The sequence below is a fragment of the Bufo gargarizans genome, chromosome 7, assembly GCF_014858855.1.
Source record: "Bufo gargarizans isolate SCDJY-AF-19 chromosome 7, ASM1485885v1, whole genome shotgun sequence".
Taxonomy (NCBI): domain Eukaryota; kingdom Metazoa; phylum Chordata; class Amphibia; order Anura; family Bufonidae; genus Bufo; species Bufo gargarizans.
The window spans coordinates 80,295,058-80,322,343 of record NC_058086.1 but is presented as its reverse complement, the minus strand read 5'-3'; the positions used below and the strand labels follow the sequence as shown (position 1 = coordinate 80,322,343).

At 42.7% G+C, this 27,286-nt stretch overlaps 1 protein-coding gene across 7 annotated transcripts in view; it reads right to left on the bottom strand.

Moving 5' to 3' along the window:
• The window catches only part of XPNPEP3 (X-prolyl aminopeptidase 3), a 548,503-nt gene that overhangs the window by 394,194 nt on the left and 127,023 nt on the right, over positions 1–27,286 (bottom strand). For all 7 annotated transcript variants that reach the window (XM_044302131.1, XM_044302133.1, XM_044302134.1 and 4 more), the window contains one exon: positions 16,331–16,741. In XM_044302131.1, the coding sequence (XP_044158066.1) occupies positions 16,331–16,741 (411 nt within the window). The remainder of the gene's footprint in view (positions 1–16,330; positions 16,742–27,286) is intronic.

Genomic DNA, 27,286 nt, shown 5'->3' with positions numbered 1-27,286 from the left:
CTTATAAGCATCGGGGCCGGGGCTGTCATGGGGAGGGGGGAGGATCTGTCTATGGCACTGCTATGGGGAGGGGGGTCTGTGTATAGCACTGCTATGGGGAGGATCTGTCTATGGCACTGCTATGGGGAGGGGGGTCTGTGTATAGCACTGCTATGGGGAGGAGGGGGGTCTGTGTATGGCACTGCTATGGGGAGGAGGGGGGGGTCTGTGTATGGCACTGCTATGGGAAGGGGGATCTGTGCACTGTTATGAGGAAAGGGATCTGTGCACTGTTATGCCCATAACAGTGCACATATCCCCCTCTCCATAACAGCGCCACTCACAGATCCCCCTCTCCATAACTGCGCCACCCACAGATCCCTCTCCATAACAGCGCCATCCACAGATCCCCCTCTCCATAACTGCGCCACCCACAGATCCCCCTCTCCATAACTGCGCCACCCACAGATCCCCCTCTCCATAACAGCGCCGCCCACAGATCCCCCTCTCCATAACTGCGCCACCCACAGATCCCCCTCTCCATAACTGTGCCGCCCACAGATCCCCCTCTCCATAACTGCGCCGCCCACAGATCCCCCTCTCCATAACTACGCCGTCCACAGATCCCCCTCTCCATAACTGCGCCGCCCACAGATCCCCCTCTCCATAACTGCGCCGCCCACAGATCCCCCTCTCCATAACTGCGCCGCCCACAGATCCCCCTCTCCATAACTGCGCCGTCCACAGATCCCCCTCTCCATAACTGCGCCGTCCACAGATCCCCCTCTCCATAACTGCGCCGTCCACAGATCCCCCATAATAGTGTCGTCCACAGATCCCCCATAATAGTGTCGTCCACAATTTGTTTTAATATGGCCTTTGAACATATTTTTTCAAGTAAGATCATATAAACCTCTCTGTTTTGTAATTTTGTCGTTTTTGCCGATTAATCGTAGAAATTAATCGGCAACTAATCGATTATTCAAATAATCGTTAGCTGCAGCCCTAGTGGCCATCACAGTCACCAGACTTAAATCTGATTGAGAACCTCTGGTGGGACTTAAAGAAAGCAGTTGCAGCGCGCAAGCCTACGGATGTGACTGAACTGGAGGCTTTTATCCATGAAGAATGGGCGAAGATACCCGTAGCTGCAAGACACTTGTGTCAAGCTATGCTTCACGTTTAAAAGCGGTTATAACTGGAAAAGGATGGGGTACTAAGTACTAAGATTGAATGTCACTTGGGGGTTAAATAAAACTGATAATGATGTGAGCACAGAAAAGACATTTGTGGTTATTTCATTATAAATGTTATGTTATATTTGTCTGACTTACAAGTGCCTCTTTGATTTAATTGTAAACAAGATGACTGAAATGATCAAAATCAATGTCAAACTGGCCAAAACACTCAATTTCAGTGGGGGTTGAATAATTTTGAACACAACTGTATATCTCAGTCTAAGTACTTTATTCACAACCATACAGGTCAGTACTCTGTAATATTCTCCATGATCCTGAGGCTGCTTCTGAGTAAAATAAAAGTTAAGAAGCAGAATCTCATCTATTTTTTGTGTGCAGTGGATGGGAGCTTATCTCCACCCACCAGATCTGGGAGCACTGCAAACTAGATATTCAGCATGCACAGGAGAAATCTGCTAAGAAATGCCAGATACAGTCATATAGTGGCCTGAAATAGTTTGGCAAAGTAACATATTACAAAATTATTGCTAGGTAGTCGAAAATCCAGGGGTCTCCTGCCCTTACTGTCTTTTGAGAATGTATCCAAAAACATTTTCCCTTCCAGTAAGAAATTAACTAAATTCCCTATGTAGGCACTCCAATTGCCTGCAAAGCTACTATTCACCAAAAATTGGATATCTTAACATGCCTCTTCTCTAAGCTATTTAAAAGATATGGTGACTAAACACTTAGAGGACCTTTCACTAGAATAAAAAATCTAAACTAACTATACAGACATGTAGAGCGGCGCCCAGGGATCTCCCTGCACTTACTGTTATACCTGGGCGCTGCTCCGTTCTCCCGGTATAGCCTCCGATATCTTCATATGGTAGGCTCCACCCAGTGGAACCTGTCGGCGTCTCTTTCTCCCATGCTGTAGCGCTGCGATCTATTGTGCTCTGTGGTGTAAAACGTATATACAGTGCTGCCTATAATTATTAATACTCTTGGTAAATTTTGACTTAAAGTTAATTTTACTCAACCAGCAAGTAATTTCTGGACGGGAAATGAGATAGGTGTCTCCAAAAAGATAATAAGACGATGTACAAGAGGCATTATTGTGGAAAAAAAACATTTCTCAGCTTTTATTTACATTTGAGCAAAAAGTGTCAAGTCTAAAATGAGTCATACCCTTCTCAATAATCAATAGAAAAGCCTTTATTGGTTATTACAGCAATCAAACGCTTCTTATAATTGCAGTCCGGATTTTTGTATGTCTCCACAGGTATTTTTGCCCATTCATCTTTAGCAATGAGCTCCAAATCTTTCAGGTTGGAGGGTCTTCTTGCCATCACCCTGATCTTTAGCTCCCTCCACAGACTCTTGTACATCGTCTGATTATCTTTTGGGAGACACCTATGTCATTTCCCGTCAAAAAAAGGTAACTAAGTCAAAATTTTTGGGGTATGAATAATTATGGGCAGCACTGTATATGTGAGTTGACCATTTTTGAACATTTCTTTTATGTTATATTATATGGATGGGTGTGTTGGTATCCATTCCTGGATGCTTTTCCTCTGTTCCTACCTCTCCCTTACCACTTCTCCAATTTATACCTTGTTAATGAGTTATGAATGCATTGCTGATGTATTTCTCATGTATTTTATTGTAACTCAAAATGTTATTGAAAATAATAAACAAACTGTTTTTTTTTTGCTATATTCTGATGCAAATTCATTTTTAGTACATTCCTGTATATAATTGTGCGAGGGCTCTTTTTTGCAGGACGATCTTTAGTTTCTAGTGATTCCAGTCATATACATGACGTTTTGACCATTTTTTATTCCTATCTTTTATAGAGGCAAAAGTAACCAATATACCCTGCCTGTCCCAAAAAAAGTTGCTACCCCAAAAAAAGCCTTTAGCTTTGATTACGGCATGCTGTGGCATTATTTCGATAAGCTTCTGCAATGTCACAAAATTTATTTCCATCCAGTGTTTTCACCAAGATCTTGCATTGATGATGGTAGAGTCTGAATGCTGTGCAAAGCACATACCAAAGATTCTCAATGGGGTTAAGGTCTGGACTCTGTGGTGGCCAATCCATGTGCGAACATGCTCCCTGAACCACTCTTTCACAATTTGAGCACGATGAATCATGGCATTGTCATCTTGGAATATGCCCGTGCCATCAGGGAATAAAAAATCTATTGATGGAATAACCTGGTCATTCAGTATGTTCAGGTAGTCAGCTGACCTCATTCTTGGAGCACATACTGTTGCTGAACCTAGACCTGACCAACTGCAGCAACCCCAGATCAAAGCACTGCCCCCACAGGCTTGAACAGAAGGCACTAGGCATGATGGGTACATCACTTCATCTGCCTCTCTTCTTACCCTGATGCGCCCATCACTCTGGAACAGGGTAAATCTGGACTCAGACCACATGATCTACTTCCATTGCTCCAGAGTCCAATCTTTATGCTCCCTAGCAAATTGAAGCCTTTTTTCTGGTTTGCCTCACTGATTAGTGGTTTTGTTACGGCTACGCAGCTGTTCAGTCCCAATCCCTTGAGTTCCCAGAGCACATAGCGGCTCAGTGACAGAGCTGGAGGACGCTGAGCACATTCCTTCACTACCCGGCAGAGCAGAGTGTAATCGGACACCTTTCCAGCCCCTCTCTCCCAAGTCTGCACTGCAAACAGAGCATGCGCGGCTCTGTTTCAGAAGAAGCAGCACAAGGCAATAAAGAACAGCCGGCCGTGCGCGTTCATGAAAGAAAGGAGAGGCCAGCCACTGGATCGATGTGGTTACTCTGCACATGCGCAGCCCCTGCATTCGGCAGACGAGAGGTGGCCGTAACTAGGGGAGACACATGACAACACAGAGGTAGGAGGGAAGGATTGTATCAAAAAGGGAGGGAATTATCTATAAAGAATAAATCAAGGCAACTGGGCGTACTGTAGATTTCTTGAAAACGTTTTACTCGTTCTTCCAACGAGCTTTCTCAATTCTGAGCGACTGTACAAAATTCTGGGAACAAATATGTAACTGAATCCACATCTGGTAATTATACCCAGCATTGGGTCAAAGGTGTTGATCCCATTATCCTAATTGGAGTCAGTAGGTGATAAAAACTTCCAAGAAAAAGGTGTCAAGACAGCATTGTATGTGGCAGACAACACCTTTTTCTGGGAAGTCTTTATCACCTACTGACTCCAATTAGGATAATGGAATCAACACCTTTGACCCAATGCTGGGTATAATTACCAGATGTGGATTCAGTTACATATTTATTCCCAGAATTTTGTACAATCACTCAGAATTGAGAAAGCTCGTTGGAAGAACGAGTGAAACGTTTTCAAGAAATCTACAGTACGTCCAGTTGCCTTGATTTATTCTTTACAGATATATACCATGACCTGGATAAATGAGAACCTTCACAGACAAGGGAGGGAATTGGCTAATACATTATATTTACAAAAATGATCACTGTTATATTATTAGCAGATTAAACAGTGATCATTGAGATAATACCACTTTAAGGATTTTTTCCCCGACACATTTCGAATACAATGGGTCCCCACTATCCTTCCAGTTTTTAATAATGCGTTGGACAGTTCTTAACCCAATTTTAGTAGTTTCTGCAACCTCCTTGGATGTTTTGTCTCTGCTTGATGCATGCCAATGATTTGACCCTTCTCAAAAAGGCTAACATCTTTTTAACAACCACGAGATGAGCCTTTCGACATGGTTGTTTAAGAAATGAGAAGCAACTCATTGTACCAGTTTGGGTTAAATAACTTATTGCCAGCTGAAAGATAATCACCCATGCAGTAATTATCCAATAGGAGGCTCATACATATTTGCTTAGGCTACTTTCACACTTGCGGCAGCCTGATCCGGCGGGCAGTTCCGTCGTCTGAACTGCCAGCCAAATCCGCCGATTTGCATGTGACTGAAAGCATTTGTGAGACGGATCCGGATGCGGAGCCGTCTCACAAATGCATTACAGGAACGGATCCGTCTCTCCGCTTGTGATGCGGACAGACGGATCAGTCTTGTATTTTTTTTTTTTTTTTACATTTTTACCGGTCTGCGCACGCCGGATCCAGCATTCAGGCAAGTCTTCTGGTTTTTTTTTTCGCCGGAGATAAAACCGTAGCATTCTATGGTTTTATCTTTTGCCTGATCAGTCAAAACGACTGAACTGAAGACATCCTGAATGGATTACTCTCCATTCAGAATGCATGGGGATATGCCTGATCAGTTCTTTTCCAGTATAGAGCCCGTGACGGAACTCTATTCCGAAAAATAAAAACGCTAGTGTGAAAGTACCCTTAGTTAAATCCAGATGGCAATTTATTTTTTTGGACAGGCAGTGTATGTAGATTCAACTGTTCTGTTTCTGGGGCGTTCCTCTCCTCTCTAATTGACACTACTAAAATCTCTAATCTCTGGTCACACGTTGTAGGTCGACTTCCAAATTTTTCTATTTATTTTCTTTTAAATACCTAAAATAACATGTCCTGATAAAAATAAACATCTGCATGTCATATAGCATACATCAAAATATAAAAAATAAAAATATATGTTATTCCCACACAATTAGAAATTATTCCACCTCATATACAGGGCAATTATGTATGACTACACTAGTTCCCTTATCTTAAAAAGATCACATATCAATTCCCGTAGAAACTTACTATGTATATGGCAAAAGAAATAGGCACTATGATGCATGTCTGAACTCCATTATAGGAAACTGAAGACCTACTTCAGCTAAATACAGTTACCGTATTCCACCTAGTAAACCCTCATCCACCGGATTCTCCCTAATATCCTAGAGCATGCTGCAAAGAAGACTTTCTACATAGCCACAATGAAAAAAACTGCAATCAAGCCATACTCACGGCTCTCATGTCCCATTCCATATTGAGACCTGCGGGTTGTAACGTGTTTAGCTAAAAAAAAATCCATTGCGCTTCTTTTTTATTTATTTGTTTTACTGGATCCCTTATAATTCTTATGCACTTGTTCCACTCCCATAAATTTCAAAATCAACAGATTTTTCTGATGTGCTCTTTTACAATGTGCCGAGACGCGAGTCTCTTTTTTATATTATTTAATATGTTCCCCCACTCTTACTTTTAATTTCCTAAGTGTTCTTCCCACATACTATAACTTGCAGGGGCATTCTAAAACCTAGATAACCCCTGCAGTTTCACATGATAGATTCCCTTTTACTTTTTTCTCCTTATGATTAGATGTAGCCGTCACTTCCTTTCTTATTCGGTTGAATCTGTCCTCTTTGGGGGGGCGGAGCCTGGACTGAGAGCATGGTGGACGTGTGTTAGCTCACTCCACCACACTAGGCCCGTGCATAGCTCATACCTTGGCTGTAACAGCTACCAGAATGGTCAAATCCGGCAAGGATAAAGCCAAAGACCCGAGAGAACCCGCAAAACCAGAGTTGAAGAGTGCCGACATGGAGAAGTTTCTCAGTAAAGCGGCCGCCTCAGCGGGAGACCGCGCGCGCAAGATGGGGCCTGAGCGCCGGAGAGACCAATCACTTGAATCGGATGCAGGCAGCGTGTCTAACTCCACGGTGGCTAGCGGTAATGGGGCGCAAGACCGTATCACAAAGCGGTTTCTCAAGCAAGCGCTGTCCCACGCTATAACCCCGGTGATGAAAGAACTGGCAGATATAAAAGGTGACCTGAAACAGATTGGGCACAGGGTCGAGGCCTTAGAACATAATCAAGCCGACATGGTGGCCTTCAGCTCTCACCTGGAGAAACGTACTGCCTTACAGGCTGAATCTATTAACACGGCCTTCACCCTCTTGGAAGACCAAGAGAATCGCAGCCGAAGGAGGAATGTTAGGATCCGAGGAGTCGCTGAAGCTGTCCTACCTGACCAGATACTGGTCGTGGTCTCCTCCATTTTTTCGGACCTCCTGGGGGAGGACAGAGCGGCTACGATAGTAGTCGAAAGAGCCCACAGGGCCCTGAGACCGGTGCCTAAACCGAACGACCCCCCCAGGGACATTGTGTGCGGTTTGTTAAATTATCTGGACACTGTGGCTTTGCTTAAGGAGGCCAGGAGCCGCACTGATTTGCAACATGGCGGAGAACGGATCCAGCTATCCCAAGACATCTCGCCGGCTACCCTCAACAAGAGGAGATTGCTACGTCTTCTAACAGACCACCTTAAGGCCAACAACATCATGTACAGGTGGCTGTTTCCGTTTGGCCTGGCTTTTTCCAGCAATGGCCGGAGGTGCATAATCAAGAACCCGACGACTTGCCAGCTGCTTGGCTCATCCTCCAGATCGCGCCTATTGAGATACCTTCTTGGCTCCAGATCGATACTTCGGAGGATTTGCTGCCAGATTTACCTGACCCGGGATCCTGGTCGCAGCCGAAAAAGAAGAAATCCACCAGCCGGGACATTGCTAACACGTGAAAGGTCTCAACATAGGCTAGCACTATAGGTGCTGGTATGGCGCATTATGTGGCCTCCAGTTTGTAGTCGCTTGTTTTCTGCGACGAGATTGTTTGCTTGTAGCGGGTCTTACTTGTTTGATCGATGCAGTAATGTGATGGGGAGTTCTGACCCATCATGAAAGATTGCTTTAAACGAGAGTAGAATCGCAGGGCAGGCAGTAATTGTATGAGCAATGGCTCCACCACACCACCCTGTGCTTCCATCTCGGGTACGATATATGTTACATGGCCTACACATGTTATTTATCTACTTGCAAAGTGTTTGATTTAAAGTTTGACTGAGCCTGTGAGGCACGGGCCTGATGGACCTCTTCCAGGCCCATATGTTGTTCCCAGTTCTGCTTCGTCTGGTTACCCCCACTCCCAGACGAGGCCTAGGTATTGGAGTGAATTTCCATTTGTGGGCTTGCTTCTATTTCCCTTTGTCATTTTACTTACACTCCATACTACCATTCAGTTTTGGTAGTTCACTGATGTGGATCTTATGTTTCTGTACCCCTCCCTTGTCCTCGTCTCCCTTGGCTTTTCCGTCCTTCTCTCTCCTTCCCCCTTTTCCCTCCCCCACTCTCACCGCAGCATAGGGTTGTGTGTCGCAGGGTTGGGCTCTAGAAACCTAACACTATGACTCAAGTAATCTGTACTTCTTTTAATGTTAGAGGCATGAATACACCGCAGATGCGCTCACAAGTTTGTAGATTGTTACGTCAGTCCAAAACGGACATATGCTTTTTACAGGAAACTCATTTTAAGGTGGGCCGTATTCCCTGCATGACGAAACTTCACTTTAAAATGTGGTTCCATAGCACCTTTGAGAAGTCATCAAGAGGAGTGAGCATTGCTATTGCAAACACCATACCCTTTTCACATATCTTGACGCAGGCGGACCCGGAAGGGCGATTCTTGTTTGTGAAAGGCAGGGTCAGATATTGTTACCCTAGTGAATTTAGATGCCCCCAATAGGGGTCAAGGGCTCTGGCTCAAGAAGACATTGTCCAAACTTGATACCTTTGCTGAAGGGTCAGAATTGTGGGAGGGGACATTAACTTAGCCCTGTCGCCAGCGCTAGATACTTCATCTGGTTTGTCCAGTCATTCTCAACGCTCTCTGGGAGGTGTCTATGGTAGGCTGAAGAGAACTGGCCTAGTGGATGTTTGGAGGCCATTTCACCCCACGGCTAAGGACTTTACGTTCTTCTCGGCTGTACATGGCACCTTCCAGAGACTTGATTATATGTTTGTTTCTGAACAGCACCTAGAGCTAGTACGTTCTGCTAATATAGGCCCGGTGACTGTTTCTGATCATGCACCGATATCGGTCTCTATATGTCTTACTGGCCTTTCTGCAAGGGCGAAAACCTGGCGCTTAAACTAAACCCTTCTAGATAGGGATGCTGATTGTAAGACATTACTTCAAAAACTCACATTGTTTTTTTCAAGAGAATTCCCCGGAAGACACCTCTATGATGACAGTTTGGGAGACGCACAAAGCTGTAATCCGGGGTGAGCTCATCTCCCTAGGTTGTAAGATCAAACGTGATAGGCAAAAACAACTGCAATCCTTATTATCCCAGATCACTAGCTTAGAATCCCTTCGTAAGTGGGCACAGACCTTGCGGGTTCAGGAGGATCTCACGCTCTTGAGGGGTCAGTTAAAAGACTTGCTTAATGTGCAGTCAGCAAAGGCGTATCAGTACGCTAAGGTGAAAATGTATGCTCACGGAGATAGGGGCTCGAAATATAGGTCTCGTCTCATTAAACAGCGCACGTATATCCAGGGGATAAAGAACTCGGCTGGTGACAGAGTGATTAAAACAGCGGAGATAGCGGCGGCCTTTAAAGATTTCTATGCTCAGCTTTATAATCTGGTGGGTAGTGAATCGGTGACGGGGGATGAGAGGATTAAAATGATGGATGACTTTCTAAACTCGCTACATCTCCCAACTATTAAGGCTAGTGATTGTGATTCACTCCTTTAGCCCATCACGGAAAAGGAACTCAGGGTAATCATAAATTCCATGCCATTAGGGAAAAGTCCGGGTCCAGACGGATTTCCTATAGGCTACTATAAGAAGTTCCTCCCTGTGCTCCTTCCTCATATGACTAAATGGTGTGGCTCATTGCTAGCGGGGGGCTCTCTGCATCCCCAGTCCCTTGAAGCTATTATAACCATACTGCCAAAAGAAGGTAAGGACTTGGAGCAATGTGGAAGCTATAGGCCGATATCCTTACTGAATGTCGACGTCAAGGTATGGGCAAAAGTTCTAGCTTCCAGATTGAGCCGACTCCTGCCCGAATTAATACATCCTGAACAGGCTGGCTTTGTTTCGGGGCGGGAAGGCAACCACAACTCATGTAGAATCTTATCAGCCATGGCATATGCTAAAAAGTGTTCTCAACCCCTAGCGTTCCTTAGTGTTGATGCTGAAAAAGCATTTGACCGGGTGGACTGGGCATTTATGCGGAGAGCCCTCGGCCGCTTTGGCATACCTACAGCGTTTATTCAGGCGATCATGTCACTATATTCTTCACCGGGGGCCAGAGTGAGGGTGAACGGCACTCTTTCAGCGGCGTTCTCCATTACTAATGGAACCCGCCAGGGGTGTCCGTTGTCGCCTTCGCTCTTCATACTGGTGATGGAGACGTTAATCCAGGCAATTCGGGAACATCCTAATATTCAGGGATTGAAGTTACCGGACCCATTGTCCCAACAGCTCACTGCTGCCTTTGCGGACGATCTGTTGATCTTCGTCACCAATCCTTTGGAAGCATTCCCGCATCTGTTAGACGTATTTGATAAGTTTGGTGTGGTTTCTAATTTTAAAGTGAATTGCACTAAATCTGAAGCCATGAATGTTTCGGCTCATCCCTCAGTAGTTACCAAACTTCAGGGTCTTACCCCCTTTAAGTGGCAACCGTCATACCTTACTTGTCTAGGAATCAAAATTCCCCGGGAACTTGGTAATGCTTACAAATTTAACTTTCCTCCTATGGTGACTAAGCTTCAAAGCCAGCTGGCATCCCTGGCGGTCCCATATATCTCTTAGATGGGTCGTAAAAATCTTCTTAAGACCTTTATCATGCCCCAACTATTATACGTCTTACAGATGCTCCCTATCTTTATTCCCAAGAGTTTCTTTCAGCAAATTAAGTCCTCCTTTTCGAAGTTCCTATGGAATAAGAAAAGATCAAGATTACCCTATGCTAGATTGTCTATGAGGAAGGAGCATGGCGGATTCGGGCTTCCAGACCCATATGTGTATTACAAGGCAATAATTATGAGAAGGTGGCTCCAACTCAACTTAAAAAATCAGCACATTTACGGAGTGGACATGGATCTCATCTCTGTTACCTCTCCTCAATTAGCAGGTCTCTGGGGTCTGAAGATGACTATACCTCCTTTCACTGTTCCATTCATTGACCTGCGATCCCTGTGATAATAATTCATGTAGCAGCCGGCGGAAGTAGAAGCACTGTGCGCAGTGAGCCGGCTGCTACATGAATTATTATCACAGGGATCGCAGGACAGTGAATGTAACGGAGCATTAGATTGCATAGAAAGGGGGGAATATAAATGTAATTTTAACTCCTAAGACTCCTGTGCCCAGCCTTCTGTCTCCCAGGGAAGCACGAGTCAGAAGCACAGGCCGTCTTTTCTAATGCCACTGCCACCAATAATTATAATACTTGGGGGGGGGGGGGGAGCGGCTTTTGTTCCGGTTGTAGAAATAGATCCAGAGAAGACAGATGCAACCGAATAAGAAAGGAACTGAGAGTTACAAAAAAAGTAAAAGGGAATCTATCTTGTAAAACGGTAGGGGTTATCTATGTTTTAGAATGCCCCTGCAAGTTACAGTATGTGGGAAGAACACTTGGAAAGTAAAAGTAAGAGTGGGGGAACATAATAAAATATAAAATAATATAAAAAAGGGACTCGAGACTCATAGCGTCTCGGCAGGTCTCAATATCGAATGGGATATGAGAGCTGTGAATATGGCGTGATTGCTGTTTTTTTTCATTGTGGCCATGTAGAAAGTCTTCTTTGCAGCATGTTCTAGGATATTAGGGAGAATCCGGTGGAGGAGGGTTTACTAGGTGGAATACAGTAGCTGTATTTAGCTGCAGTAGGTCTTCAGTTTCCTAGGATGCAGTTCAGACATGCATCATAGTGCATATTTCTTTTGCCATATAGTTAGCAAGTTTCTACGGGAATTGATGTGATATTTTTAACATAAGGGAACTAGTGTAGCCATACATAATTGCACTGTATATGAGGTGGTATCATTTTTAATTGTGTGGGAATAAGGAATATTTGTATAATTTTTTTTAAAAATATTTTGATGTATGCTATATGACATGCAGATGTTTATTTTTACCAGGATATGTTATTTTAGGTATTTAAAAGAATAGAAATTTAAATTTGGAAAATCGACATAACGGAAGTAACACAGAGACTTACTACATGTGACCAGAGATTAGAGGTTTTTTAGTAGTGTCAATTAGAGAGGAGAGGAATGCCTCAGAAAAAGCGGACAGCGAAACCCGGGTCGGGCAAATAGATTTTATATGTGATGTGAACAAGTGTCGCTCTTGTAAGAAAAATAAAATACGTAGTGTTTGTCGTGTTCCTTTTAAAGGATAAAAGAGCTGTGATTGCTGGTGGATATTGAGACGAAGAGCTGGTATTGTTTGTAATCGAGATAAAATCGTCTTGTGGAAGTGTTGCTATGTGTGAACTGTTTCTTACTGATGAAGTTCAAACACAAACCCTGAATTGCAGTTTATTTTGGTTAAGAAAGGAGAAGAGACCTTCTCCTGTTTGGGACTGCTGCTGATTGTGCCGCTTGGAAGACTACACAAAATATCCTACCCTTACAGTCACTGTACAAGATAAAAAAATTTGTATTTTAATAGTTTAGGCATTTTTGGACATAGGATCCATGATGTATTTTTATATGCAACATGGGGGGGTGTTCACGTGAAGCTTTAATTTGTTATAAATATATTTATAAATATATATATATATATATATATATATATAATTTTTTTTTTTACTTTAAAGGCTTGCATCAGCTAGAATTTACTGTACATCTATTGGTATCACAAAGTTCAGAATCTTAGCTTTCAAATAACACCAGGCTCAATATTCAGGTGAAATATTCTCTTCGCAGTACAGCCGTTATTGAATCTAAGGGGTTAGAACATTTTCTTAATGTTATTGTATGGGAGAGGAAAAGTGGCCTGTCTGATTGTTCTATTTGGGGGTGTCTTTTTTGTACTAAAGAGATGAGAAGATGATCAGTTGCACATGTAATCATCTCCTACACCTAATCAGGATATTTGTTGACTGTGACTGAAATGTTTACTGGCATCTGGATCATGGAGATTTGATAGACATAAATAAAATGCATATGCACTGTACATCTGTAACGCATTTTAGGAGGTGTTGATGTCTGAGGCTTTGGTTAAATCAGACTTTTAACTGCAAACATTAATGTACTGTCACAAAATGTTGGTTTTGAAGCAAAATTACATGAAAGTACCAATGACTGTAAATTGTTGGGTGGCTTTTTCACAACGTCCAGGCGTCTAGTTTCTAAAAATATATGGGTATTGAGGTAAAATATGATATTCTTTCTTTAATATTTCAAGTTTTATATGTGTATGTCAAACATGTTAAAAATGTACTGATAACAAAAGGTACAATCAGGGTGAAAATTAAATTTCTGTTTGAAATTCCATAAATCATAGTATTGTATAGCTGTCCTTAGGCTAGAAATACACATGCAATGTTTGCACTAAATCCTTAAAGGGGTTCTGCAGTTTGTTTAAACTGATGATCTATCCTCTGGATAAATCATCATCTGACTGGTGGGGGTCCTACACCCGAGACCCTCGCCGATCAGCAGTTTGAGAAGGCAGCTGCGCTGCTGCCTTCTCATTGTTTATCGCTAGCCAACTAGTATCAACTGGCCTGGACGGGACTAAGCTCTATTCAAGTGAATGGAGCTTAGCCGCACCCAGGCCAGTTGATACTAGTCGTGACGTCACTAGACCAGCGGTAAACAGTGAGAAGGGCGCGGCACTTCTGGAGCGCCGCTGCCTTTCCAAACAGCTGATCGCCAGGGGTCCCAGATTTCGGACCCCTGCCGGTCAGATGCTGATCTAACCAGAGGATAGATCATCAGTTTAAACAAACTGCAGAACCCCTTTATTTCACATTCCCCATTCCTTTAGAATGTACCTCCTGGCTTAAGAACTGCGTTAAAAAACTGCACCAAACAATCCATGAAAACTGCATTTGTGAATCCAGTCTGATGCTATATGCTAAATATGCAGCCAAAAATACGTTAAAGATCAGTAGTGTAATTAGAAGCTGAAAACAGGTCTTTTTTGGGTTGCATAAACTCCAAATACACTACAGATAGGCCCTTTACTTAATGTGCTTTACCACTTTCCTATTGACTTATATGGAAAACCTTCAGCAAATCAGCCACTTCACAAATGTTTTTCAAACCAACTGGTGCATCATGTGCCCATGGTAGTGTTTTACTTACATTTAAGTCAATGGGAAGTTTTTCATGCTATTTTGAATGTGGACTATGAAGCGGAAACGTTTACATTCCACAGCAGAAACACCAGCTGACTTTGCTCATGTGAACATTGTCTTCAAAAATGTATCAGTAGGCTAAGTCAGAAATTAGATAGAAGTTAGTTCTTTATATTTTGCGATCCTTTATTCATGACTGACTCAAAAAACAGCAATGGATTTTAAAATAAAAAAAAACCTTGTGCAGGAATCCAGAACACAGCTGTTTTAGTTTTAGGACTCTTCAATACCACAGATCATAACAGAGTCGAACCTCTGTAACCCAACTTACTGTTGCAGAGAAGGGTGCACCAAACCCCAGTTCTTGTCGCAGCAAGAGAATAATTGGAATGGACTGATGTTCTCTATAGAAATGAGCGGTGCGTAGGAAACAGTCTGGACCTCCTAACTGATGACAGTTCAATAAAGTAAATATGAGTTAATTGTGGGCAGAACACTTTAACCACCTCAGCTCCCCTAGCTTAAACCCCCTTAATGACCAGAACACTTTTTACAATTCTGCACTACACTACTTTCACGGTTTATTGCTCGGTCATACAACTTAACACCCAAATGAATTGTACCTCCTTTTCTTCTCACTAATAGAGCTTTCATTTGGTGGTATTTCATTGCTGCTGACATTTTAACTTTTTTTTATATAAAAATTGACCGAAATTTTTAAAAAAAAAAAATAAAAAGACATTTTTCACTTTCTATTGTAAAATTTTTCAAATAAAACGACATTTCTATATAAATTTCTCTCTAAATTTATTGTTCTACATGTCTTTGATTAAAAAAAAATGCAATAAGTATAAATGTATTGGTTTGGGTAAAAGTTATAGTGTTTACAAACTATGGTGCAAAAATGTGAATTTCCGCATTTTGAAGCAGCTCTGACTTTCTGAGCACCTGTCATGTTTCCTGAGGTTCTACAATGCCCAGACAGTAGAAACACCCCACAAATGACCCCATTTCGGAAAGTAGACACCCTAAGGTATTCGCTGATGGGCATAGTGAGTTCATGGAAGTTTTTATTTTTTGTCACAAGTTAGCGGAAAATGATATATATTTTTTTTCTTACAAAGTCTCATATTCCACTAACTTGTGACAAAAATTTTGTCAAGAGTGTGCAAAGCAGTAATCAAAGCAAAAGGTGGCTACTTTGAAGAACCTAGAATATGACATATTTTCAGTTGTTTCAAGCTTTTTTGTTATGTATATAATTCCACATGTGTTAACTCATAGTTTTGATGCCTTCAGTGTGAATCTACAATTTTCATAGTTATGAAAATAAAGAAAACTCTTTGATTGAGAAGGTGTGTCCAAACTTTTGGTCTGTAGAATGTACTGTATATCAGACGCTGTTAACAAAACAGCGTCTGGTATACCTTTCAAGGGTAAAAAAAAAAAAAAAATCGCATCTACAGCCTGCCAGCGAATGATCGCCACTGGCAGGCTGTAGATCAACTCGTTTACCTTCCGCTCCTGTGAGCGCGCGTTCACAGGAAATCTTGCGTCTCGCGAGATGACGCGCCGATGCGTCAACAAGGAATAACTCGGCCGCCCGCAGGACGCATCCTTGCGTTAGGCGGTTCGGAAGCTGGTGAAAGAGGATCTGTCATCTTTACGGACATGTCGATTTTAGAAAATACTTTTATTTGCCATGAAAAAACTATTCTGGAGCATCTTTGCTCCACATGCTCTACCCTCGGTTATTCTTAGGAATTTATGAAAAAAATTGATGACTGGGCTTTCTTGTTGGGGGATGTGTCTGACTGTGGAAAGGCATGCCCCCTAAACAAGAGGAATGATATTGCCCAGTTGTCAATGTATTCATAAATATTCAGAAGTAATAACTGAGGAATGCTAGACAACATCAAATTATAATAATAAAAATGCTTCAGAATTATTTGATGGGGAATATTAGCTAAAACGAGCAAGTCAAGGAAAATGACAGGTCCTCTTTAATAGAAAATAATAATGGGAAGTTTAACACAGCATTCTGCTTGCCGAGCTAAAACATTGCCTTTATGTTTTTAAAAAAAAAAATATTAGTTTAAAAATGTTAAATGCACATACCAAATAGCCTGGGTAATACATGTTTAAATTCTTCTATTGGATATGCTTGGTCTACGCCAGTCAGTGCAACTGCTCCATCTGGACCAGAGCGAGGTCCATCCCATAATTCCCGTCCAGAGTCTCTGCGTGGGACAAAGAGCGTGGCTATGTGAGATGGCATTGGATGCCCTGGGCTGCTTTGTAAAAGAAGGATGCTATCTGGCTCCAAGAATCCACACAAGTAGAGAAAGTCGTTGTTCTGATGAAAAGGAAATGGAATGTCATTTGACATGAACATTGTAGCACTTGATAAGAACACTGCAGCATGATCTGTTTCAAGGCCCAAAGCTTGAGATTCTTTCTGTATATTAGACATCAGCTTGTGACGACGAAGGGCATACTCTGTCTGTGTCAATCCTGGGGTGACCTCCCCTGAAAAGAAAAATACACAAGTTATTTTCACCAATTTTAGTGTTTGCTAGGCTTTGCTCTCACTTTGCATTTTGATTATTTTTCCCCCCACATTTCATGCAGGTTTATTCATGTATAGACTACCAATAAAGTCAATACTGTGGGTATATTCACATATACCACACATTTTTTCTAAGTTTATACAGTACATGTGTTAATTTGTGACTTTTTTTGTTGTTGTAGACTCTTAACGATATTGTCTTATTATGGTTCTTAACTGTTAATCTTAAGCCTTGGTCACACTGTGTTTGAAAGTGTGCCGTAAATTCCTGAGACATATATTGGTGCACAATGCCTCTGCAAACCTTTAATTTTATTTTGTACTTGTATAACATAGCCAAATATGCACTTTAATACAAAGATAAATAAAAGTATATTCTACGGTTTCCTTTTTTTTTTAAACAGCAGTTAATAGACAACATATACAACTGTATAACACACAGTTGTATTTGCCATGGGTTGGAGGTATACTACTGATAGTAATCCTGCTGTATACATCTCATGTACACAGTAAACTTTATATACAGCTCACAGCATCTGCAGAATTACCGTACTATATTTTTAGGTGCGGTTTTACTACTAAAAACTGTGCAACAATCTGATGGCAGCTGCCAGCATTCTTTGAGAGTTCAGGTTGAGTCAAAAGTCCTGGTAGTGCAGTATTCCAGAAACATATGTACGGTGTTTTTTGAATTTCTGTGGTAACATCTGTGATCTTATTGGGTTAATGGGGGTACCCAAAATTCTAAATAGTCTGCAACTATTATAATGAAAGATATTTTAAACCTGTATATATTTGAGGATTATATATTTATATATTTTTCAACTTTTCCAGCAGATTTACAACAGAAGTTGCTACTATTTTTTAACCTATGCGTGAGGCAGTAATGTCTTTATGGTGAACATCTAGCAGCTTATTGTCAGCTTCAAAAAAAACACACCACTAGATATTTTTTCTTGTTCTAGTCTGTTTGTTTGGCAACATTAACTATTCACTATTAAATATACGCGGGACTCAATGACATCACGCCGGACTCGAATCAGCTCATTAGCATGCGGCATCTTTGTGTGTATATTATGAGGTAACCATCTGTCACACCAGTGAGTACATCTAAGGTACTTTTTAGTAGTTAATGATTGTATATAATTAGTTAGATTATAATCAAATATCCACATGACAGGTTCCCTTTAACCCCTTAAGGACTGTTTCCCCGAGTCCTTAAGGACACAGGACGTACCGGTACATCCTAACTTTAAATATGCATTCCGGCGCCCCAGGGGTTAATCTGAACAGGATGCCGGCTGAAATCATTCAGCCGGCATCCTGTCACAACGCCAGGGGGGGGTCATGTGACCCCCCGTGTCGGCGATCGCAGCAAACCGCAGGTCAATTCAGACCTGCGGTTTGCTACGCCAAAAGCAGTTTCTGATCAGAAACTTTAGAGTTCCTAATATCAAGATTTTTCACCGGCCCTGCACGATTTGATGCCGGCAGGTGGTGCAGGGGGGGTGTCGCAGGCGGTAAGTGCGTTGCGGGCGGCAGGCGGGATCGCGATCCCCCGCCCGCCTCCCCTTGAAAATTCGTTGGCTTCTACCAGGGTGCCAGCACATTGCTGACACCCTGGTATAAACGACTGACATCTGCGCAGATGTCAGCCGTTTAACCCTTTCCATACCGCGTTCCGTACGGACCGCTGTATGGAAAAGGTTAACTGTCATCGGTCAGGGAGCTTCCTCCCTCTCCATCGGGGGGCTACTGTGCCTTTGCAAGGCTCCCATGGCAACAGGACGCCTGCTCAGGCGTCCTGCTGTCCATGGTGCTGAACAGATCTATGCTAAAAGCATAGATCTGTTCAGTGCAAGTAAAATACAGTACAGAACCCTATATAGGGTTCTGTACTGTATTATGCAGACATCAGACCCACTGGATCTTCAAGAACCAAGTGGGTCTGGGTAAAAAAAAAAATGCAAAAAAAAGTGAAAAAAGTTAAGATAAAAAAAAAAAAACATTGATCACTGAATAAAATTTTAAAAAATAAAATACACTACACATATTAGGTATCGCCGCGTCCGTAACAACCTGATATATAAAACGGTCATGTTACTTTCCCTGCATGGTGAACGGCATAAAAATAAAAAAATTAAAACTATGAGAAAATTGAAATTTTGCCCACCTTACTTCCCAAAAAAGGTAATAAAAGTGATAAAAAAAGTTGCATGTACGCCAAAATAGTACCAATCAAACCGTCATCTCATCCCGCAAAAAATGAGATCCTACTCAAGATAATCGCCCAAAAACTGAAAAAACTATGGCTCAGACTATGGAGACACAAACATTGTTTTGGTTTTAAAAATGAAGTTATTGTATAAAACTTACATAAATAAAAAAAATGGTATACATATTAGGTATCGCCGCGTCCGTGACAACCTGCTCTATAAAATTACCACATGATCTAACCTGTCAGATGAATGTTGTAAATAACAAAAAAAAAGGGCTAAAAAAGTTTTTTCTTGTTACCTTGCCGCACAAAAAGTGTAATATAGAGCAACCAAAAATCATATGTACCCTAAACTAGTACCAACAAAACTGCCATCCTATCCCGTAGTTTCTAAAATGGGGTAACTTTTTTGGAGTTTCTACTCCAGGGGGGCTTCAAATGGGAAATGGTGTCAAAAAAACAGTCCAGCAAAATCTGCCTTCCAAAAACCGTATGGCATTCCTTTCCTTCTGCGCCCTGCCGTGTTCCCATACAGCGGTTTACGGCCACATATGGGGTGTTTCTGTAAACTACAGAATCAGGGCCATAAATTATGAGTTTTGTTTGGCTGTTAACCCTTGTTTTGTGACTGGAAAAAAAATATTAAAATGGAAAATCTGCAAAAAAAAGTGAAATTTTGAAATTGTATCTCTATTTTCCATTAAATCTTATGCAACACCTAAAGGGTTAACAAAGTTTGTAAAATCAGTTTTGAATACCTTGAGGGGTGTAGTTTCTTAGATGGGGTCACTTCTATGGAGTTTCTACTCTAGGTGTGCATCAGGGGGCTTCAAATGGGACATGGTGTCCAAAAAACTGTCCAGCAAAATCTGGCTTGCAAAAGCCATACAGCGCACCTTTCACTCTACGACCCGCTGTGTGGCCGTACAGTAGTTTACGGCCACATATGGGGTGTTTCTGTAAACGGCAGTCAGGGCAATAAAGATACAGTCTTGTTTGGCTGTTAACCCTTGCTTTGTTAGTGGAAAAAATGGGTTAAAATGGAAAATTAGGCAAAAAAAATGAAATTCGCAAATTTCATCCCCATTTGCAACACCTAAAGGGTTAACGAAGTTTGTAAAATCAGTTTTTGTATATTCTTTATTTTGAGATTTTCAATAAAGAAAAAACAATAACAAACATATACAGTTCGTAGAGTACAATTATGTTATACAACACAGTTGGAGTATTTGAGTGGACCATTCCCATACAGGTAGACGAGAGGTGATTCAAATGAATTAGACATATATTGAACAAGTATCAGATCACAATATAGGCTTTATGAATATCCTGTTAGGAAAAAAAAATTGGGTTCAAGGTATATTAACCTTCGGTTAATGAAGTTGAGTACAAATCTACAACTGTGGTCCCACAGTTTCGGCTGAACTGTCAGGTAACAAAGGAGAAAAAAACTGTCTCAAGACATAATAACAGTACAACAGAGTGGCCCGAGTTGTGTCTATAGAACAAGGATGTATGCCAGTATATAGAAAAGAGATAGCTAAGTTCGTAGTTAAGCAACCAAATACACCCATGAATGAAATTCGTTAGGATACCTTTATCTTATGCTAGGGCATCAAATGAGAGAATGTTAATAGTAGTAGTAGTAGTCAGGTCATACCAGTGTCGGTAACTTTGAAGGGGGAGTAAGGGAGAGGTGGAGGACCAATCCTCTATCTAAGACCTAGGACTAACACACAATCTACAGGCACCGTAAGTAAGGGGGATCTTCAACCTATTTTTAAGTCCCATAAAAGTTCAACCATGGTTGCCAGATTTTTAGAAAAGCCTACCTGTTGCCTCTATCCCAACCTGCCATTTCTTCCATGAGGCAAATTTGGTGAATTTTGTTCAGCCATTCTTTAATGGAAGGGGGTTCAGGGCATTTCCATTTGGTTGGAATAACGTATTTAGCTGCCGAGATCATATGAGTGGCCAGTTTTCTACTAGAGGGTCTGAAATCACTCTGCGGCAACCAAAGCAGAACGAGTGTAGGGGACAGTGAAATGTGAGAGCTGCAGACTTTATTTATAGTACTTTCAACCTCTGTCCAGAACATTGAAATACTTCTACAGGACCACCAAATGTGGGAGATGGAGCCCCGATCCTCCTGGCTGTCACGTACCGGCAGGACAGGTAGTGGATCCTCTGGACCAGAGAGGCGATGGCGCGGGTTGTACTAAAGGACCGGTTCTAAGCAGTTACTGGTCTTCACCAGAGCCCGCCGCAAGGCGGGATGGATTTGCTGCGGCGGTAACTACCAGGTCGTGTCCCCTAGTAACAACTCGACCTCTCTGGCAGCTGATAAGGCGTGGTACACAGGGAGAAGGCAAGAGCGTAGTCGGACGTAGCAGAGGTCAGTGCAGGCGGCAAAGGTTCTAAGGCGAGTAGACGGTAGCAACGGGTTCGGCAACAGGCAAGGCAAACAAACACTGTGGAACGCTTTCTCTGAGGCACAAGGCACACAAACACTGTGGAACGCTTTCTCTGAGGCACAAGGCACAAAGATCCGGCAGGAAGCTGTGGGAGGAGAAGGTATAAATGGGCAGTGCACAGGTGCAGCCTAATTAAGTCAGCACTGCCTCTCACAAACCTTAACCCTTAATATCCCTTTTGGACCAGGCACCAATCACTAGTGCACTGGCCCTTTGAATCTAAGAGTCCCGGCGCACGCGCGCCCTAGAGAGCGAGGACGCACACGCCGAGACACTGGAGTGCTGCCTGGGGGTATACGCTGTGAGCGCTCCGCGGCCAGCAGGGGACCCGGAGCGCTCAGCGTAACACTGGCATCTCCAGCACTTGTCCGTGGGGGAAAGATGGGCTCTGTATAGGAAGTCAGGAGTTTTATACCATCTTGATAGTATTTTAAAGGAGTTTTCCTGAAAGCGTATGCATCTTGAGAATCCATGAGATTGTCTTAGTATTATTCTAACCTCCTCCTCTGACAAAGAAATCTGCAATTCTCTCTCCCATGCTCGTAGATAGGTAGGCTTCGCCCCTGAGGAATCTAGTAACAGTTGGGAGTATAATTTTGAGAGAATTTTAGGGGGAGTATTGGGATGTAGGGTATAATTTTCGAGCCAAGTTGGATCCTTCTGGGACTTTGTATGTAATTTCTTATATTTTTTACAACAGAGCTCAATATCCAGTTCTACTAACACAGATCTTAGATGACTGGGTACATGGCTTTGGATCAATTTTAGGAACTCGGGAAGGTCTGGGGTGTTGATTAGGTCCGAAATCCTAAGGTCAGTCAGGTAAAACCATGCTTTATGGAAGTCATTCTTATCTGAATTCAGGAAGAAGGGGAGGACAGCTAGGGGGGCGATGGGTGATAATTTGGAGGTAGACAATGACAAGGCCTAGTTTTTTTTTACAATACTGAAACATGCAGCGCGTTAAGGCACTAAGGGGAGCTTTCCTCTTTTTCCAGTTCAATATGTAGGGACTTATTATGGGGTTTAGCCAGTTCAATCCACCTTTCTAGCTGTATAGCATGGAGGTAAGACTGTAGGTCAGGTAGAGATAATCCACCATTATTCCTTTTCCTAATCAGTAGAGAATAGGCTAAGCGTGGTTTTTTGTTGGACCAAAGAAAGTTACTGAATAAGATTTGGATGTCCGAGAGATATTTGTTTGACAGGGGGATTGGTAGGCATCTCAGGATATATAGGAACTGAGGTAGGACATAAGTGGACAAGAGGTTTTTCTTACCCAGCCACGAAAGGAAAGGGAGTTTAATTGAAGTTAGGAAGGTTTTAATTTTGCTTAATAAAGGGGCATAATTAAGTCTAAATAAGTGAAGTGGATTTGCTGGTATCATAATACCTAGGTGCTTAATAGCCTCTTTAGGCCATTGGAAAGAGGTGCGTGCTTTGACCTCTGAGATATGTTTTTCCAAGGCTGTTATGTTAAGTATTTCAGATTTGTCGTAGTTGACCTTGAAATTAGAAACTTCGCCAAAATCTGAAAATAATTTAATCACTTCCGGGATAGCGTCCTTTGGATTTGTTATTAAGAGAAGCAGGTCATCCGCAAAGGCTGCCAGCGAGTGGATTGTGCTGTTCACTTCAAGGCCCTTGATAGTCTCAGAATCTCTTAACTTGCATAGCAACATCTCAAGAGATAGTATGAATAATGCTGGAGAGAGGGGGCAGCCCTGCCTTGTCCTATTAGAGATAGAGAAAGGAGGAGAGAGAGATCCATTAATGAGGACTCTAGCAGAGGGACGTGAGTAGAGTGAGAATATGGCTGAGATAAAGGAGCTCGGGAAGACGAAATGATGCAGCGCACTTTTCATAAAAACCCAGTTAACCCTATCAAATGCTTTTTCAGCATCAGTACCTAATAGCGTTAAGGGGATCCCATGTTTTTTTGCGTAATATATGGCGTGTAAGACTCTGCTAACATTGTTTTTGCCTTCACGGCCTTTAACAAATCCTGCTTGTTCTTCACCAATTAACTTGGGTAGCAACTTCGCTATTCTTTGACTGAGGAGCTTGGCCCACAATTTGACATCTACGTTAAGCAGGGAGATTGGTCTGTAGCTGCTACATTTAGTAGGGTCTTTCCTCTCCTTAGGGATGACAGTTATGTGGGCAATGAGTGATTGTGGTGGAAGGGGATGTCCTTTTAAGACGAAATTACATAATTCAACTAATTGTGGGACTAGAGTGTTTTTAAATTTTTTATAATATACTATGGGTAGTCCATCAGGGCCTGGGCATTTTCCTGAGGGGATACTCGCCAACACCTCAAGCACTTCTGTTTCTGTAACTGGGGAAAGTAGCATGTCTTTGTCAATGTCTCCCAGGGTCGGGACTTTAACTGTTTCCAAGAAAGTGTTAATCTTGGTGATAGTTTGGTGTGGATCATTGGGTGCCAGATTATAGAGAGAAGAGTAAAAACTGGCGAATTCTTCTGCTATTGCAGGGGTATTGGTGAGCTGGAGGCCCTTATCTGATTTGATGTTGGAGATAAAAGCTTTCTCTCTTTGACCCTTAATCATCTGGAAGAGGAGTTTGGAGCCCCTATCTCCATGGATATAAAACTTATATTTGGTTGATCTGAGGGCCTTAGCCGATTTAATATTTAATAGGTCCTTCAACTGACTCCTCAGTCTAAGAATGTCCTCATAGTTCGTATCAGAGGGGCTACTTTTATTAATGCTTTCCATGGCGGAGATTTGAGCTAGAATGGAGTCAATCTCAGCTGATCTTTGCTTACGCACCCAGGATCCGAGAGAGATAAGCTCCCCTCTGATAAACGCCTTATGGGCCTCCCACATCATTGTCTTACTCATAGAAGGGGTGTCGTTTAATTCAAAAAAGGTTTTGAGTTTCTCTTCTAATTTACCTCTATCCTTTTCATTTTCCAGAAGGGTTTCGTTGAGTCTCCATGACCACTCCCTGGGGGGGAAGACCTTTTAACTGGATCACCAGAGAGACCGGGCCATGATCAGATATAGTGATCTGTCCAATAGTGGAGGATTTAAGTCTCTCCAAAACATGATTGGAGATGAACAGGTAGTCTAGACGCTGATAGGATCTATGGACAGCTGAGTAAAAAGTATAGTCCCTGTCCCTAGGGTGAGCCAGCCTCCAGGCATCTGATATTTGGTGTGTGGAAAGTGCCTTCCGAAGTTTACGCTTTTGTGCAGCTGAAAATTTGGGGGTACAGGAAGTGGAGTCCATGGGGTGGTCAAGTACTAAGTTTAAATCTCCTCCCAGGATCAGGATTCCTTCTCTAAAATCTTCCAGGGAGCCCAACATCTTAATTAGCCAAGGAATTTGATTAGTGTTAGGGGCCTAAACATTAACTAAAGTCAGCTTATGACCAAAAAGCGTTCCTTTCAGGAACAAGTATCTGCTTTCAGGGTCTATGTAGTGCGCCTGAGTTTTGAAGGGGACATTGGAACCTATTCCGATGGATACGCCTCTAGAGGCCGAAGAGTGAGTACTATGAAACCATTTCGTATAGTGTCTGGAAGTGAGAGTAGGTACGTGGTTGTGTCTGAAATGTGTCTCTTGCAAGAACAGTAGGTCTGCCCCCTCTCTCCTGAGCATCTGGAAGACCTGACTTCTCTTTTGGGGAGTATTAAGCCCGTTTACATTAAGAGTAATTGCCTTCAAAGGATCCATATGAAATGGGTAGTTGCAGAGCACCGAAGGGGGATACATCCTTGTGAGATAAATGTTATAGGACACCGAACCCGTCTTGAGAAACTATTTACAGGACAGAAAAATACAGAGATGAGCATGATAATACTCGGGTAAAACATACCACAGAAGTGACCTCCTGCGAAGGGGAAAACACAGAGAGATAAAGGAAAGGGAACTACCAAATGTAAAGAGGCGGAAGAAATAAAATTATCTAATTATAAAAGGAGGGAAGAAAGTATAGGGGTTGGAGTGAGGAAGGAGTACCTTGAAAGACACACAGCCTGTGTGAGCCCCTCAGCACTGGCTTGTGGGACACTCTGGGAGGAGGGGAGGGAACCAGTAAAAATCATACACTTGCATACTTAGGGTTATCCCCTCCTCTCCTGCCAGCGTCATAGCTGTGGGTACCCACACATTCAATAGCTGTAATGTTACATCACTTTCATGGGTTTTCCAAACAAAAATTGTGTGATTAGGAGTAAAGCAGATGAACATTCATCAAATTAAATTAAAATAAAATAAATTAAGTATAAACAAGCACCTAATGACATATATACTCCCTTGACAGAGGGAGGAAATGAAAGGACTTGGCACTCCACCATCGCCCTCCTGCATAAAACAAAGCAGACCTTTAGATTAGGAGATAAAGAGGGTCAAATAGGGCCTGATAACACTTAGTTTCGGACTGTTACCTAATAAGGGAGGTGTCATCATTCCTCAAATCGGTATAAAAGGTCTATATCGAGTAGGAGGTATGAAGGGGTTAAGGAGGCGATGGTGGGAGTGAGAGTCACAAATGCCCACAAAGATTATAGCAGCAAAGTTTCATAACAATGTGGATTACAACCTATAAGTCCAGGGAACCTGGCTAATAAGGCTACTTTCACACTAGCGTTCGATCGGATCCGTTCTGAACGGATCCGCTCATATTAATGCAGACGGTGGCTCCGTTCAGTACGGATCCGTCTGCATTATAATTTAGAAAAATTTTCTAAGTGTGAAAGTAGCCTGAGCGGATCCGTTCAGACTTTACATTGAAAGTCAATGGGGGACGGATCCGCTTGAAGATTGAGCCATATGGTGTCATCTTCAAGCGGATCCGTCCCCATTGACTTACATTGTAAGTCGGAACGGATCCACTCGCCTCCGCACGGCCAGGCGGACACCCGAATGCTGCTTGCAGCGTTCCGGTGTCCGCTCACTAAGCGGAGCGGAGGCTGAGGGCTGGCAGACGGATGCATTCTCAGTGGATCCGCCTCCACTGAGAATGCATTAGGGCCAGACGGCTGCGTTCAGGGCCGCTTGTGAGCCCCTTCAAACGGAGCTCACGAGCGGACACCTGAACGCAGGTGTGAAAGTAGCCTAACCCATTATTGAAAAAGATTCAACACTTATAACTCATTATTGGCATTTAACCTCAAATAGAGAGAAGTAATTCAGAACAGAATGTGAGACCGTCCTCAGGTATCCTGAAGTTCTGCTTGGCACTTCTTAGCCAGAGTGTATTTGAACTTCTTGACAACACGCCAGTCTTCAGATATGGGCAAGGGTGGCATCTTCATATCTCCATCTATAGGCATCCACGAGGGGATAACTAGGGGATCAATCTGCAAAGCGTCCCACATTTTGGAAAGTTCGTCCGGATGTCGGATAACCACTTGCTTCCCATTGATAGTGGCACATAGACCAAACGGAAAGAGCCAGCGCAGGGGGTGCCTTCTCTCCCTTAGGAGATCCGTAAGTGGCTTTAACCGCTTGCCGCCACGCTAACGCCGAAAGGCGTCATCGCGGCGGCTCTCCCAGGTCACACTAACGCCAATAGGCGTCATCTCGCGTGAGCCGAGATTTCCTGTGAACGCGCGCACGCAGGCGCGCGCGTTCACAGGAACAGAAGGTAAGCGAGTGGATCTCCAGCCTGCCAGCGGCGATCGCTCGCTGGCAGGCTGGAGATGTGATTTTTTTAACCCCTAACAGGTATATTAGACGCTGTTTTGATAACAGCGTCTAATATACCTGCTACCTGGTCCTCTGGTGGTCCCTTTTGTTAGGATCGACCACCAGAGGACTCAGGTAGCTCACTAAAGTAG